The following is a 17822-nucleotide window of genomic DNA, read 5'->3' on the forward strand; positions in this document are numbered from 1 at the left end:
GCAACAAACTGTAACTCTTAAGACTGCTGTCTTGTCACTTGCATTTCAGAATCTGTTAAACCTATTTCTTTTTACTCTGAGAGCTCTGTTCCAATTTTTTTTCTTCCTTACTGTCTTTCTTTGCTTCTCTTAGGTTCGCAAATTTGTGGCCAAGGACAGTGCAGGGCTTCGTATCCGTAGCCACCCTTCCCTTCAGAGTGAGCAAATAGGCATAGTGAAAGTCAATGGATCCATCACTTTCATTGATGAGGTAATCCATAAGACATTTCTATTGAAAATTGGGCAAAGATGTAAAGGTAATTAATGCAAATAATGGGTTTTTTTCCATGTTTAGATGTTGACATATACAACTTAAGACCATAAATTGCAAAAATCTAAATTTACTCATTTAGTTTTTCAAGCTGTCATTTCCTTTAATTTGCTTACTTCAAAACCTGTGTAACAAACATTTGAGACTGATAAAAGGAAAGAAAATTCCCAGAGTTCATCTTACAATAATACCTCTTAAGATTTAGCTTTTCACTACTTACTATTTCAACTCTACACAAAAATTCAGATGCAAATGTCCTTTTCATTAGATCTGTTACTTAGAGATCTGAAAGATCACTACTAGTGTGTTAGACTGCTGTGCATGTATTTTTCTTACAATATAACTTTGTATGTAAGGAATATTTTTGCAATTTACCAAGTCATACAAGCAATGGAAAAATGGGAAGTGGGGAATTTATAAAGCTTATTAAGGCTTGTCTTTCTTTCCTCTTTTATTTCAAAGCAATTCTTATTACTTCATGATCCGATTTAAATTTGTCTTCACACCTTCACTTATAAAAAGTTCCCCAATTGCTTTGGAATTCTGATTTTGTCAGTATTCCTCTTTACCTCTGCTTGTGTTGTATCGGCATTGTAAGAATCATTGCTTCTTTGCTGCTATTGTCTGCCTGAAGTCTGTTAATCCCTGCTAGCTACAGAACAGTTACAGGAGGGCATGGCTCGTTCTTGTTGCTTGTTTCCCATAGATCCACAATGATGATGGTGTTTGGCTGAGGCTGAATGATGAAACAATAAAGAAGTATGTTCCAAACATGAATGGTTACACTGAAGCCTGGTGTCTGTCTTTTAACCAACATCTTGGCAAGAGCCTTCTGGTACCTGTTGACGTAAGTAAAAGGTGCCTTTGAAAAATATCCAAAAGTACACTCTATCCTCATTACAAGACTTTCTTTAATTAAGGCTGCAAAAAGTCCTGAGGTAAACGATATTTTAATTATTAAATACAACCTTATATGTGTTTGCATTTTGGAGGGCTGCTGTGTAATGAGGGTGGAGTGTAGAAAGGTATGAGGCTTTTTATATTGAAGCCTCTTCTCCTAGAAGAGAAACAGAAGTGCAGGGACTGCTGTAATAAAAGCAAAATAGTATTAGATTGTGGTCTACACCAAGTGTTTCTTATGCTGGATAGCATTGTCTGTGAAGTGGTCCACTGGTGCCCTGATTTCAGAAGAGGCTTGCAGCCTAGAGTGAATCAGTGTAATTGTTGCTTTTTAAAAAAAACCAACCAACCCAAAAGTTCTTTAGACTCTAGGTTTTGTAGATGTCTTTTGTGAGTTTTATACCTGAATCTTTAAGTTATCACTTCATTAGCTAATCAAAGATCCCAGAGCTTCAAGACAAACATTGAATTTATAATAAGAGTAAATATCATTTATTTGAATAACTTTAATGGTGCTCATCATCACTACAATTAAAGGCTACACCTTTTCTGGAAACCAATTACACTTTTTTGAAAAATGTGAAAGACGAAAAAGCTCTTAGCTAAACCAGTGTTTCTCAAAAGATTCATGAAAGCGCAGGCCTTTCTAGCTCATCTGTTTTCGTGCATTCCCCTGAGTGGGCAGTACCTTGTTTTCTTCTGGGCAGAATGTGAGAGTCAGATCTAATTGATACTGTTATTTAGATTGATTTGTCATCTTATCTGAGTAATCTGCTGCTGCAATTGAAGATAGTTGAGAAATATTTCATTAAATTAAACACTGTGACCAGTAATACTATGCTGTTCATATTTTTGGTTATAGAAGAACTGAGATATCCCCGGTTCCAGTGAAGTTGGGCTATTTGCTAGGAGCTAAATCTGGAAATTTATAATACCCTGTGACTGTTCTGCCAAACACTGTTACATGATGTGAATAGGTCTTCTTGTTTACAAATTATTTGTTGATATATTTCTATTTGTAGATTTCTTTCAATAGAATCCTTGTTTGGGAAATCATTTTAATTTTGGAGTTGGGAAGCAGATTATTTCTGTACTCAGAAATCAGTCATGCAAATATGCCTGTGATCAGTGGTTTTCTAGAATGTTGTAGAATATATGAAAACATGGAAAAAATTAAGCTTTGTTTAAAATTTTGCCTGTATTTTTTGCTTCAAAATTCGTTGCCATTAGAAAATTGCTATATTATACTTCCATGAAATATTAATAGTTCTGTGCAATAATTGAATTTTACCAGTTCACTCATGGTAAAAGTGAATTCATCTTGACTAAGTAACTAACTTCAGTTAATATTGTATGTTTAGACAGGTATTACAGTAGATTTTTCTTAGTTGTGTGGTTCTTTGTGGTTTTTTTAGTTTAGCTATCTTCAGTATCTTTTTACTTGTTTCAGGGAATATTTTTGAGTTGAGCAGTTGTCTGTGATTAACAAGAACTTGAATTTAGGACTTGGCATATTTCATAAAACTCTGCTATACGTGTAGTTGTAGGGAAGAGCATATGCTGTGCTCCTTGAGAGAAGCCTGGAAAAAAATGTCTGCCGTGAATAACTGAACATTCAATCTTGACAAAATAATTTTGAGAATTCAAATTTCATGTGAATAAGGAGGTCAGGTACAATCAAATGTGAAAAACAACATTCAGTTTTCAAACATTTCATTCTCTGTGTTCTTTCAGATGAAAGATTCCCTCTTGGTTTTGGGGGTTGTTAGACACTCTTGTGAATTACTTTTCTTACCATTTAGACTGTTATGAGCTGTTAAGATATGCTTAATTTTCTTTTAGGTAGCCAATCACATGTCTTGACTGACACAAGTTTAAAGTCACATGCATTCTTAGCTTCTGTTCTGTAAGTGGCAGCCACCATAGCAAAAGGGTTATGAGAGCAACTCTTACAACAATGCAGGCATGTGCAAGAAATGTGTTTTGAGCTACTTTCAGAAAAGTTTCCTTGCACGGCTCTCATTTTCAGATTTTTAAGAGGACTTAGCATGTCCTGAAATTATTTCATTTCATTATGACAGTATATAAGCAGTGGGATTTGTTGGCTTGATTTATAATAATAAGAGGAAAAAGGAAAAAAATAGTTCTCTAACATGTTATTTCTTAAAGGTGACAAAACATAAGGTTCAGAGGCTGACTTTTGAATGCCTTAAGTCTTTACAGCATGCTAGTCTAGCATATACTTATTTCTTACTGGGTACTTCCTTTGCACAGATACTGCTTTCTTGGTAGGAAGTTTTAAAATCTTTTTATGGTGATTACTAGGTTGAAAATATTTCAAATTATACCTTTTTTTCTCTGAATTGTCCAAAAAAAAGGACTGTTTGTAAGTTGTCAAACTTGATTTTTGCAGGCTTCTAGAGATGAAGGACTTGTGTCAAAAAGGATATTCAATTAAGTAATAAATGCTAAAGTTTTGTTATATTAAATTATGATATAATTCATACCTGCTCAATCCTGTTGATTTGGGTAGCTGAATGACACGATGAGCAGAATGCAGTAGAAGAAATTGTGATTGTGTGAGATTTTTTGGACCCAAGCTGTTCAACCAGCTTTGGCTTAAAAGGAAGACTGGAGAAAGTCTCTTGTGTGACTGAAAATGCAAAGGGAAAATCAAATGCCTGAGCTAGGCCATATTCCCTGTTCAAATAGATGGTCATATTACTTCTGTTAGACCCCATTTTCTATTCAGCTCTGTTGAGTGGGCAGACTTGTCATCTCCAATTACATTGCTTTCTCGTGTTTGAATATACAGGCTTTTTGTAATCAATCCCTTAAGTAAATAAAATTTCTCAGTACATTTTGTAAAATATGTAAAAACTTATTAAAAAAAGTTTTAGTTATTCTGTTTCTTCACTGTATTATGGAACAGTGAGCAGATGAAAAACAGTAGAGGTTCTTGGCAGTGTTAATTGTGACCTCTTTTCATCTTGATGTATATTTTGTATCTTCATTTTATGTATGTTTATTAGCATTAACTAGGTATTTTATGATAAAGCAAATACTGAATATTGTGGATCTCATAAATGCACTTTCTGTATTTTTATTAGAGCTATTATATTTGAAGATAAATTATCATAGGAAAGGAGAGATCCACAGTAGTTGCCACTGTTTTATTTATTTGAGCTGTGGCAATTTACCTTCTTAGAAAGCCCTCAACTCCTCTTCTGTTGCTCTTGTCCTTTCACTAGGAACTGTTTTACAGCCCCTAATCTAAAACTGTGCATCCAATCCATTGTAGATAATTATGAGATTGTGAATGTAATAGATTGCGGGTTTTGAATAAGCTGTTTCCATCTCTGGTAGTTTTGGTTTTATGGTATTCAGGTATCTGTTTTTGAAAAACTACTTGTAAAATTCCTTATGCAGACAGTTATTTATTCATGCTTACACATAGTGCTTGGTAGAAAGGAACATGATACAAAATAGTGCACACTAGGAAGAAATAGAAAATCATCTTGGTCAGACTCTGGAACTTGTCTTTTTAAAAATCACATTCTATGTTCTCCCTACTTCATTTTAAATTTAAATTTTTATAAGAAGGAATACTTACCCTGATGTCTAGCTACAATATTACATTCCCCAGCCACCACAAGCAATCAAGGACTGTGAAACTGCAAATTTTTCAAATCATTATTGCAATGGAAGAAAGAATCAAAATTAGTATGTAGGCTCTAGTGCTTGATCACAGAACCTCAGAAAGCTCAATGTTCTGTGGAAATACTGAAGGACATTGACAAAAATTTCTACCATTTTAAGCATGATGGAAAGCAATTGAAGAGTAAGACTGTGTTGGATAAAATGTCAAGATGGCTGTTTAAGATAAGCCTTAGTTTTGAAAAATAACAACTGAGGTTTTAAATGCTTCCTAATGGACCAATAATTTTTTGTGGCAAAACAAATTAATTTTTTTAATCTCTGAAACTTTGAATTTATTGGGAAAAGTATGAGTTTCTAAAATTGGTTTTAGATCTTGGAAGGTGAAGTCTTGAAGGAAAGTATTAACTAAATCTACAGATGATAGCATAAGGGCTAAATTCAAAGCTTCTATCTGGTAGTTTCTTCAAAATGAGAACTTAGTTCTCAAATAGATGCCTGATCTATTCATCTAAACTGGTGTAGTGTTATAATAGGCAGGAAGATCTCAAGTTCACAGAGCAAAGGAGAGTTTCTAGTTTGATCTTTTTGATGTTTCTAAGCCAGCATGGTCCCACTTCACTGCTGTTGGTTTCCCTTGTGTGTTTTATACATAGAGCTCTATGATGTGGAAAAATAGATCTTTGAAATTATACCTAAACATTTTAGGTATGGACAGTCCATGTTTCTCAGGGGAAGTCCATCAGAAAAAAGGAGATATGCTGCAAAATAATAGAGTGAGACAGGTGAGGTAGATTGGATGCCTATGAAGTACACTCATTAGGCACGTGTAGGGTTTTTATAGTTGCCATAGTTTTATGCCAAGTTGATAAACCTTTACTATGCTAATCTTCCTATCTGAGACACTCCCCACCTTCCCAGTGCCCCAGAGTATATAGCACTAGTGCATGGCTACCTCCTTCAGTTCTGGGTAAAGGTACTCAATTCTAAAGAAATGCTGCTGTTGTGACAATTTTCCTCTCTTTGTCAAAATGACAGATCATTTGTATTATTGAAACTTAATGTTTGCAAGCAGTATATAGTAGATGACTTGCTTCTATCATGTGATAAAAGTGTAGATTTGCTTACTTTTAACGTGTTAGTGCTTTTTCAAGGAATACAGATGAAGCGTGCCAAGGGTGTTTTGTACTTGTTTCTGCCTGAAAGGATTTGCTGTCTTAGCTACTGTTAAATTTTAATGTAGCGGCTGAGCAGGGATTTCATTTCGTTCCCATACCAGAATGGGACAGGAAATTAGATTTTGATATTTTGGTTCATATAGATGAAATGGGTGCTTTGTCAAAGGGATTCCATATAAATACGATTATTACTACTGCTATATGTATACTATTCTTTCATTTGGCAGAAACTGTGAAAATTTCTTTGAAATGAGTAAGATGCTGTCTTCACTGTTTTGTGGGAGGTAAAATTAGGCAGAACAGCAGTGTGTATTTCTATAGTGTGGGCAATTGGTTATAAAATTAGTGATGTCTCTCTGGCAGCTATATTTGGTTTACAGTTATTCATTACAAACTAGTCAATGCATTGTATGTTTTACAAAACTAATGGAATCTTAGCAATTCTTCTCCATATAGCCCTGAAATTTTTGGCTCCGGTAAAAATTACAGTTTTGATGTGCAAACTGGTGAAATCATTCTGTGCAAGTGAACTCCTTTCACCAACAGCAAGCTTAGCCCTTCTGCATCTCTTGGTTCTGACTGGGTGACTAAAATTCTTTGTGCATTTGTCCTGCACTGGTTGAAATCATCTTTCAGAACAGGAGACCGTCTCGCTAGAAAACTGGTTTGTGATGGGACCAGCTACTGTTCCTTTGTAACAGAAATATGAGATTTTTCTGTGTCTGAAGTCTCAAGCTTTGTAAGAGATGTCTGGCTCTTAATTTCAGTAAATGGCATGACACACTACATCCATTTTGAGCTTTTGACATACTAAACTGTTTCTGTGTAATGGATGATTTGCCATGGTGAGCAATGGACTCAGGTGACTTGATTAGGAAAACAAAACTTTCCCCTTTTGCAAAACATTCTACCAGTAAATTTACTTGAGGAGAAACTTTGCATTATACTACCTTGAGCTTCTTCCTCCAATATTTCTTTGTTCCCATTTCTTTGTTGATATATGTCTCTTTTTTTCAAACTTTGTTGCTCAGAATGTCTTTAATGCTAGCCAAGGAGTAAGGGATTTGGACTTTTTTTCATGGACTTCCAAAGCTTTACCCCCTAAGGTGAGTTAAATTACAGGAACAGTCACACTGTATCTCATGTTTTCAGAATGCACCTTATGACTCAACTTTATGCTAAATATTCTTTGAAGTCTGTTTTACTGTGAATTATTTTTATAGGAAATAGCAGATTTGCATTCAGTGCTGTATCTGTGTCTCTTTCTTCAAAAATGAGAAAAAAATACCAGGGCAGATTATTTTTATTAATTCATGAGTTGCACTCTCATTTTTTAACAAACCAAATCAGAAATTCAGAGAGGTGGCCTAGTAACATAACAAAGCCTTTCATTCTCCCTTAGAGCAGAATCTACTGGTAAATATTTTTCTGTTATTGGAGGCTCCACATAAAGTTGAGGCATCTAATAAGACAATATTTGTATGAGTAAGCCACCACACAGACATTTAATACTCTGATGATTCTTAATGGGTTTTTTTAAATTATTTAATTCTAGGAACATGTTATGTGCAGTTAACCTGTTTAAATTGATTGTAGAAGTGTTTGTCTGAATAACACTTCTGTAGTGTTTTGAGATGGATTTTTTTTGTGTGTGAACTTTGTAATGAAGATGATAATGTGTTGTACATTTTGGTTTAGAGATTTTAAAACTTGTTTGTCCACTGGTTGTTTTTTCCCAGAATAGCAGACTTTATTATGTTAAGACCTAAACTATGTTTAAATTGTCTCTTTTTTTTCTCAAACCAGTTTACCTCAGCTTGCATTAACTTGCTTTGTAAGTTACATATTTACATAATAGCATCATTTTTGTATAAAGGCTTCTTGAAAAAAACTGCTGTATTAGTCTGGACGCAGTGCACAGACTTCCATACCAAAAAAAGCTGAAAACATGGTAATTAAAGAGATCCGAGGAAATTTGCATTCATTTAAAAGTGAAGAACATAACCAGAAGTTTGATTTAAATCTGACCAAGAAAGTATTCTTTCTCACAGCAGGAAGTGAACTCCTGGAAGGTGTTTTTGTAGCAGATTGTCAAGGCAGAAAGTATCAGCATATTCAGAAGAAATGAAATTTTGAGAAATCAGATTGATAAATAGACAGTAAAGAAAACAGGATATACCCTGTAATATCCATAATAAAAAGGTTTTAAATGTTATTGGTATATAAGGGACAGACTACTAGTAAAGATTTTTGTGCTGCTTCTAAAGAGCATCTCCTGTTGCTGAACACAGTAGTTTGAATGAGGTGAACCACTGGCTTCATCCAGAAGGACATTATGTAGTTTGTAACTTTCAGATGTTCCTTTAAAAATACCTATGACTTTGAGTATAATGGAACTTGCTCCTGCTTCTTACTTGCATTCTTCTGAAATAAATGCACATTTATTACTCCCATCCCTCATGTTTTTTTGTACAAAAGCCTTTCAGTTAAGCTGTTACTGGCTGAAAAATCTATGCTAATTTTTCTCTTCTTTTAGTAACTACTACTTTTTTTAGTAAGAAATTCAAAGTGTTTTCTTACTTCAGGTTTGGATATATATTTCATCAGCAAATAGTACAAAATAATATTGAATTCCCTTTTCATAGCCCCAGACTTTAATAAAATTTCACAAATAGAGCAGGAGGAATGAATGTGTGTCCTGAGAAATGTCAGTGAGGATGAAGGTTTAGTGAAAGCAGTTAGTTTAAATAATGTGTATCTGATGTTAGATATGAGCTATTATTTTTATATAAATGGTTACATTTATACCACTTTTGCTTGAGGAGTAAGGTCAGGAGTAATTCAGTTTATGCAATTTAGTAGTAGTTAGTTGCTCAGCACTGCACACTAAAATTAGCAACATAACTAGGATCTCCTTTAGCTTTGACATTCACCTTTTGTAATCTTGAAGTAAGTAGTTCTCAGTAGTTTAAAGGTGGTATTAATAGGTTTTATTCTGTTCTGTTTTGCTTTTTTTTTTAATTTCTCAGGAATCTAGGTCTAATGCAGATGATTTTTTCAAAGACCTAAATTCACACTGCCCACAGGAAGCAGTGATGCAAGAACAAGACATGCCATTCCTTCGAGGTGGACCTGGAGTGTACAAGGTAGTGAAGACTGGCCCATCAGGTCACAACATCAGAAGCTGCCCTAACCTTAGAGGTATCCCAATTGGAATGTTAGTTCTGGGAAACAAAGTCAAGGCAGTGGGCGAGGTATGGATCCTTGTAGCTTCAGTTCATGTCTTCATAGATACCAGTATATAACAGTAGTAACCACAGCAAAAGAATCTGCCTCTGTCCAGGTTTGCTTTTCCCCTCCTCATGCTACATACTGGCCTTTGAACTTGGTTTATGCTAGCAGTACTAATGCAGTCGTGTCTCTTGCCTTTTTGCATTGATTTTGGAATAATTGGAATAATGTTAAAAATGCACTGCAGTCACTTGTGCTTGCTTATGTATTTCTGTTACTGTATTCCTTACAAAATTGTTTCTTGATCTAGTTTTTTGTCCTATTCTTTGAAAGAATTCTGTTTCATGATAAAATGTTTTCCTAGGACCTAACCATTTAACAAATTCCTGTTTCTCTTTACTGATTGTATTAATCTGTTTAGTTGCTGAACTATTGTTATTGTTCTGGGTTGTCCAGTTGTGGTGTTTTATGGTTAAGAAGGGCTTAAGGATGAAGTGTGTCATGCTATTTCCTAAATATAATATCAGGAACAAAATTAATACTCGTAAAAACCTTTCATGTATATCTTGGTATTATAATTCTCCTGTTGCCACCATCGATTAGTAGGTATATCCTGGTGACTATTTCCCTCAATTGTTTATTTAGGCTTATGTGGATTTTCTGAAGTTGTGGTGTTGGTGTTTTGCCTCTTCTGAGCATAAATAGGTCTAAAATCTTTGGAATTACTCCTAAATTTAAATATACCATAAATAGGTTTGGTACTTCAGTCTGCCTCAGTCTGTGGCCTTAATTTAAGAAACTGTCGTTTTTGGTCTTTTTTTTTAACATTTACTTTGTAATAGAAAGATTGAAATTTAATGTGTTTTCCAGATACCATAAGTAGTTGCTGAATTGTACTACTGAATTATTTGAGAAGTCAATAAATTCTGCTTTTTTATGTGTGCATCAGGTGACTAATTCAGAAGGTACGTGGGTGCAAATGGATAAGAACAGCATGGTAGAGTTCTGTGAAAGTGATGAAGGCGAGGCATGGTCATTAGCTAGAGACAGAGGTGGAAACCAGTACCTTCGACATGAAGATGGCAAGTGGTTGTTTTCTTTTATTTTTTAAAATTAACTTAAGCAATCTAAACAGGAGAAATGAAGGAGTATCTGAGTTTTGAGCGGGTATAACATTAGGTTATGTATTTTCATTTGAGTTACGTTGCACGGTCAGACTTAAAAGTTGTTTATAAATATTCTTTAAATGATTAAAAAAAAAAACGGTCAAAGTATTTCCATATTATTTCTTCTGTACCAGTTATGGTTATGGACAATAATTTTAACCATCTTTTTTTCTTTTAGCTCTGGGGTTGATTTTTAAGCATCTATTTTCCAAAAGGTGTCTTTATGAAAGCCTTTGACCTCAGCAGTCATGTTCTGCTTGTGTTTTTAGGTCACACTTATTGTCAGCCTCTTATTTGTTCATTCTAACAGACTGCCATTTTTCTGGTTTTGACATTTGGTGCTGAAATTCATTTCACACATAGATACTCTAACAATTATCACATTACTGTATTAGAACAAAGCAATTCCTTGCTAATACATAAGTATTTTCTGTAGACTGTTGTGGCTCGACTTGCAGGTTTAAAACCTTCTGCAAACTAGGAAAATAGCCGAGAGTTCTTCATTAAATATATAAATGTCTATGTAATACTTCAAACACTCCTTTAGAAGTCATAGCTTTTCTAATTTTAATTGTGTCTGATAATGTCAAGTTCTGATGTGCTCAAAGAGCCCAAGTAGATTCCATAAACTAAATAATTGTGAATTGGAACAGTACCTTATTGTTGAAAGCACAGGTATTCAATAATAGGGTTGATAAATTAATTGTTTTATATTTTTATACAGGGTTGTTTGCTTTTCCAGTAGAAAATAATTTATCTGAAATTAATACATTAAGCAGTGTGCAAAAATTTCCATTCCAGAGTGCTTATTTTGAGAAATACATTTAAGTAACTTGACAGTATTTTGCATTTTTAAGTAGTCTTTTCATCTTCAGTATTTGACATATCATTTCATCTTAAATTTCTCAAAGTATATGTGTGCTCTAAGAAAGAATTCACAAATCAGGAAGAATTTAAACAAGACCCTTGTTTGAAGGTGTGTCTTTGGATTCTTGATGCTTGGGCACTGTTACTGAAGGACATCTTGTTATATAGCATTGCTCTCATAGAAAAACAGAAATGCAAGCTCCAGGCTTTGAGGACAAAACTCTGTAGTGGGATTTCTGCAATACAGCTCACAGAAATACCATCTTAGAAACTTTCTGATGTGAATCCTGTGCCTCAGTATACCAGTTGTTAATCTTTTCTAGATGAGTATTTTTACAGGTAGGGTAATGATGAATGTGTCTTGTGCATCTAGCTAAAGCAGTTTAAGCAGTTACCAGTGCAATTACTGAAAATTACAATTTTCAACCTGTTCTAGGTTCCTAGTTCACCTCAGTGCCATGTAAAATTTCATGCACTTAAGCTGTATCTGAAAGTTATTTTAAACTGATTGTTTTTATTTGCAATGAAATTATTTAAAAATAATTTATCATCAGTTTCAATGCTTTTACTAGAGGGAAATAACAAGGATCTGCAGGTGGTCTAGCTAGATTTGCAAATGTCCATTGTTTTAATCCATGAATAGCACCATGTTTCACATTACACTCACATTTTCATTATTTAATAAAATTATAATTAAATTCCCATAATGAGGTAGGGTTTCTGTCAGAGACAAGGTAGAAGTCTGAATAGCTAGGTCTGTAGCCAGGTACCCAGTTAAAGTACTACAGCAAGATCTAGAGTAGCCTCTGATTGAAAAAATTCTAGATCCTTTCTTTTATAAACTGACTTTAAGTTTCCAGCTTTCTCCCTCATCATTTGTTTTTAACTTGAATATGTTATATGAAGTTTGTACTCTGAAATGCAGTTTTGTCCTGAAATGCAATTTTTTAAGAATTGCTTTTTGAAGAGTTGTGATTTTTTTTTTTTTATTTAATCCATGTTATTGTTAGTACAATGACAAGAAAAAAAAATTCAAGGTACCAGCTCAAGCTTTTAAACCTGCATTTGGGGTATTTCTTCTGAATGCTTTCATATATATCATCAGTTGGAATGGTATTTTTGACCATGTTAAGTCAGTAATTTCTCTGTAAATCTAAATAGTCAAGTGGATTCTGTCTCATTTATTTTAATTCTACTGTAGTTTTAAATATTATTAAATACTTCAGATTGGTTTGGGCTAGAGGTTTCTTTAGTGTCATACAGAAAGTAAAATTATAGTACTCATTTACAGATACAAATAAATCTGTCAGGAAAAAATGTCTTGTGTTCCATGAACTATCGGGGGTAACCACAATTAAATGTTTATTGGCTCTGAGTTTGTCGCTCTGAAAACCATCCTTTCTCCACCTTGCTGTGTCAAAGGGATTTTAACAATTGCTGTCCAAAGAATAAACTCTGCTGAATGATTTTACTGGAAAAAAACAAGTATCAAATAATGGCATAGCTGGCAATGACTGTCAAACAAAAACCAGTCTGCATAGTATTAAGTCCTCTGTCTTAATATTTTTAGAGCATGAGTTCTGAAGAACAGATGTGGGTTTTTTGGAAGAGTATTTAGTCAAGAGGAAGAGTGCTATCAGTGGAAATAAATATCACCCTTTTGCTTTGTGACTCATCTTTCTGATGTAAAGCCGTTACTCAGAGGTCTAACCCTGAAGTGATGTGGTGTTTTTTACAGAGCAAGTCCTTCTAGATCAAAATGTGCAGACTCCTCCCCCAAGTCCTTTTTCAATACAAGCTTTCAGTAAGGGGACAAGCTGTAGTAATGGACAAGGGTTTGATTATGGCCTTGGAAATAACAAAGGTATGTTTTTAAACTCATATTTTTTTTAAATTGTGTTTATCTTAACTTCGCATATATTTTATTACTCATTTTCTGCTTTTTGAGGCACCACAGGCCCTCTCCAAAGCAGTAGTATAATGAATTGCAAAGTGCTAAAACTGCTTTTTTCTCTGCTTTAGTTTCACTCAGTCTAAGTATTCTGTATGAAAAGGATCAATGAAGATTTGGAAGTTAGTTTTGGATTTCTGCAGTGATAGGCACAAAACTGAAATGCTGAAATGAAAAATACATGTAAAACAATATTAGAAAACTATTTTATTTAGAAAGCACATGTTTTGAAAAGTCCAGAAACATTTGTCATGTCTTGACAATTTTTAAGTGCCTTTAATGAGTTGACAAGATAAAACATGCCATTTAAAATTTGCTGTGAAATTTAAAAAGTTGTAAAACTGAAGTTGCCTTTCAATCACATGGATAGCAGTTACAATTGCTGGGAAATAAATAAAATCTAGTTTATTTTACTGATATAAAATAATTGTTTTCTTTTAATCAGGATTTATTTTGTTGGCAAGATCTAAACACATATGTAAAAGCCATCAAAACGAACTCAAATGTCTTCTGTTCATTTCTTTGTTAGTTCTAGCAGATTTAATAATACAGAAGGGACTTTCCTTGAAGTTCTTGAGAAATGTTCCTGAAACATGGAGCTCTGTCATTGTATTCTTACATTGTTATAGCCTATGCCACTACAAATAGGGGCCTAAGGTGTGCAATGTGTTTTTTAGCACCAGCATGTATTTCTTCATGGTATCCTAAATAAAATAACTTGAAACTTAATTTAAAGGAGAGAAGATTAGGAAAATAATTATTCCTAAATAGTCTAGTCTGTTAATGTTACAACATTAAATAGTTCTATATAATTTCACAGTGGTTTACCGTGTAGAGAGTGGTTCATACTTGTCTATGCATTGTTATAGGAAACCCTCTTTTTTGGACAAAGGCTGAATAAGTTGAAGCATTTTCCTTTTGTTTTATAGAGCCTTTTAAACCTTCTTTATCAGTTCATCCATACTCATTTCAGAGTAAAGGTGGAATCACAAAAGTGGAAGTATCTTAGATGTGAGGCAGTATTACAGCTTGTCTCTCAATGTCAATAGTAATAGTGTGTAATAGTGCAGAAATATTATCTGTTGTTTTTTCTGAAGAAGCATATTAAGACAACATTTTTTTTCTTCTGTGTTGTCCAAAGATAAAATCCTAGAGATGAATATGCTATGTTAACAGGCATCCCGATTTCTGAAGACATTGTGATTCTCTTTACTACATCTTAAGCACTTTCAAAGGTGTTTCTTTGGGATAATACAGTTACAAAACATTTGGAAGCTACTCCTGGCATTGAATTCCATACTATTTTATATGCATTATTTTCTCAATACACCCTCAGGCTGTGATGTTTAGAGTGAACGAACAACTCAGCTACACGACTTCAGTTTGTGTACTGTATGTCCTTCTGAATTACCCACGAGTGGAGAGTTGTTGGCAACTATATTGAAAGAATAATGGTCTTGCTTTCCCAAAAATAGAATTCTTCAGCTGTACCATTACTTTGTATGCAGTCTTTCTGCATTCTGAGATCTAAGAAGCTCTGAGTTCTGTAAAAAATAAAAAATGGAAGGCACAGGCACAATCTCTTAGGGGAATTTCTGAAGGAAGCGCTTCTTTTGGAGGGGCTTGTTTGTTAAAAGTACTTCCATAGGAATGCCCTAGTTTTGATGAAAATTCAGCCCCATCCAAGAGTGTTTCAAAATGACTGATCAAATGTAAAGATCCCCGGAACAGGTGTGTAGTTCTACAGTAGGTAACAGAGTTTCCTACTGTAAAACTGTTAATTTTAGGTTTACAGTATTACCTGCAAGAAAGAAGATTTGACTCCCACAAAGAATCTGTTTGATTCTCTCTTCCAGCTTTCTATGTTAGAGGCAAGTTTTTAATATTCCTCATGATTGGCCCTACCCACCTCCATATCTGATTATTGTAGGCAGATGACTTTCAACTTCTTCTCAGGTATCCTTCCCTTTAAAATAATCACTCCTTTTAGGAATTAGGCACGTTACATTTAAGAATAATAGTTTCAGACATGTAAATCACAGAATGGCTGGGGTTGGAAGGGACCTTAGAGATCACCTAGGTCCAAATCCCCCTAGGCCAGGTTCAATCACTTCTACGTTTTTAAGGTAGGAATGATTGCTGCTGAAGTACAGATTCGAGTAGTTTTTAGGTATGCTACTTCCAAAACAGTGAAATAAAATTGATTCATTGATTCCTGTAAATGTTTTTTTTTAGAAGGGCATTCCAGCTGTTTTCTAGTATTTTTGTGTTCTTACTTTTTAACCCAAAATATCAAGAAAATAAATTCAACTTAGGAGTTCTTAGGTAATACTGGGTTTGATACATCTTCTGGTCTTTCTCTAATTCCTTAAAAAAATAACTGATAATAATCCGAAAATGTTGTAAATTCTGTTAGCTACTAAAATTCTTTACTAGGTTTTCTACAATGCTGTCAAAGTCATAGGAATTTGCAGAATAAAGTGACATTGTTAGGATTTGTCTGGTGATGGTTCAAATTAAGAATTTGAGAGAATCTCAGGTGTCTCCTATCTCATATTTCTAAGTATACTTCAAGTTACAACATGGTGTGGCCTTCTTACTGAGGCATCATGTATTTCTAATGCTCACATAGTTTGTTTGAAAATTGGCATTCAGAAATTAAAACACTTGATTTTAACATGCTAGTTTGTTGAAGGCCTACATTTGCCTCACAGCAAATGTAGGTAATTCTTCAGAAAACCAGTTCTAGTTCTTAAGTGGTACTTGTGGATTTTTTAAATTATTTTCAATCTGACCTCGAAAAACAGCATAACAGAATAGTTTTAAAAAATTTGCAAAAATGAGCAAATATTTACCAAAGCATTGGCACAGAAATACATTTGCCAAAGCCTAATTACATGTTAGTTTTCCCTTCTCATCAGTTTTTCTAATGTTTTTTCTGCATGAACTGTTGCATGTATGTATTACTGTAAATGCTAGGGATTTTTTTTTTCCTTTGGCTGCTCTTCATTTTTTAGCAAGGCAAATATAAATCTCTATTTTGAAATGTTTACAATAATTGCAGTAAAATATCCATGAGCCTTAAAAAACAGTAATTTTATTGCTATGCATGGAGTGAGATTTTTATGTTTAGCCACAACCAGAGTTGTATGTGGCTAAATGAGATGTATGAGCTTTCTCTATTATCATCATTTAAACCTTGAGTACCATTTTACTCTGCCTTTCTGAAGAATGACAGGTAACAGGTTGTAGTTTTGACTGTTTTGCCCACTACAGGTGACCAACTGAGTGCCATACTGAATTCCATTCAGTCACGGCCAAATCTCCCAGCTCCTTCCATCTTTGATCAAGCTGCAAAACCTCCCTCTTCCCTTGTCCACAGTCCATTTGTGTTCGGACAACCCCTTTCCTTCCAGCAGCCTCAGCCACAGCTTCAGAGTAAGTTTGTCAGCCTTACCTGCCTCATCAGTCCATTTCTGCAGCTCTGACATTGCTGTTTTCAGTTGCTTACCAGCTACTAATCATCCCACAGTGCACCTTTCTGGTTTTGTTTTTTTTAAGTTTTTCATGGTTCAGAAGCATGTGAGGTAATGCTCCCAAAGAAGTATACTTGTTCAACTTTAATTTTTATATTGACAGTATTTTGGGTTTGTATGTGTTCTTCACTGTAGACAAGTCATGAAAGTATATTTCCAGTATTTTATGCAACTCTGGTTATAAATAAGGTAAATATTTCATACAGTACAAAAGGTTGATAATTCTTCAAAAATGCACTGCAGTAAGTACATAGATATTAACTTCCCTTACTTTCTAAATTTCTATTTTTGTCATTGCTCCTAACTTTAGGGATGTAGCTGGGTAGTGGGAATAACTTGGCACTACTCATAAGAAATGTTTTGTTGGTTTTCTGTGGGCTGTTCATAGGATTGACATTATAATGAAAGCTGGCTCATTTGAGGTGAATACCAGCTAACCTGAATACTGATGGGACAACCGGAAACTGTTTTTATTAGTGAAAACTAAAAGCTCAGCATTCATGATGGGTAGCTGATAGTGCACTAAATTCTCTCTTACGTGCAGAACAGTTACAGCACAGGTCACAGGAATACTCCTTTATGCCTGACTCCCACAAACTGTCTCTCTGAGGTGCCTCAGCTCTTTCTTGTTGACCCTGTCAGTCAGTTCAGTGTCTGTGTATATGCAGTCCTCATCTCTCCAGCTCAGCTTCAGTGACAGTGAAGTCCTTCATGTGAGAGCTAGATTAAGATTTCTAATTTACTTTTATGAGGATTGTCAGAAATATTTTGACTGCGATCTTTAGCTCTGCTGGACTTACACCAACGTCCTGAAAGCAGAATATTCCAAACTCCAGTCAGATAAAACAGCTGACTGCCAGTGACATCAGCACACCCTCACTGAGAATTTGTCAAATATTTATTCTTTCCCACCACTTTTAGGTTTTTTTCCTGTTGTTCAGAGAGGTAAAATCAGTTACTCATCTTTGAATCGAACATAACCCTAATTGTCTTATTTCAAATTTCAGAGTATTTGTCCTTTAGCAT

The 17822-nt window shown here is 34.4% G+C and overlaps 1 protein-coding gene across 17 annotated transcripts in view; it reads left to right on the top strand.

Moving 5' to 3' along the window:
- The window catches only part of MYCBP2 (MYC binding protein 2), a 173723-nt gene that overhangs the window by 117308 nt on the left and 38593 nt on the right, over window positions 1-17822 (top strand). For 8 of the 17 annotated variants that reach the window (XM_054001515.1, XM_054001538.1, XM_054001531.1 and 5 more), the window contains 7 exons: window positions 134-250; window positions 1017-1157; window positions 7077-7151; window positions 9075-9299; window positions 10226-10358; window positions 13048-13173; window positions 16513-16698. In XM_054001515.1, the coding sequence (XP_053857490.1) occupies window positions 134-250; window positions 1017-1157; window positions 7077-7151; window positions 9075-9299; window positions 10226-10358; window positions 13048-13173; window positions 16513-16698 (1003 nt within the window). The remainder of the gene's footprint in view (window positions 1-133; window positions 251-1016; window positions 1158-7076; window positions 7152-9074; window positions 9300-10225; window positions 10359-13047; window positions 13174-16512; window positions 16699-17822) is intronic. The other 9 variants (XM_054001546.1, XM_054001554.1, XM_054001577.1 and 6 more) reach the window with 8 other exon arrangements.

Source organism: Vidua macroura, chromosome 2, assembly GCF_024509145.1.
Source record: "Vidua macroura isolate BioBank_ID:100142 chromosome 2, ASM2450914v1, whole genome shotgun sequence".
In the NCBI taxonomy this organism is placed as follows: Eukaryota; Metazoa; Chordata; class Aves; order Passeriformes; family Viduidae; genus Vidua; species Vidua macroura.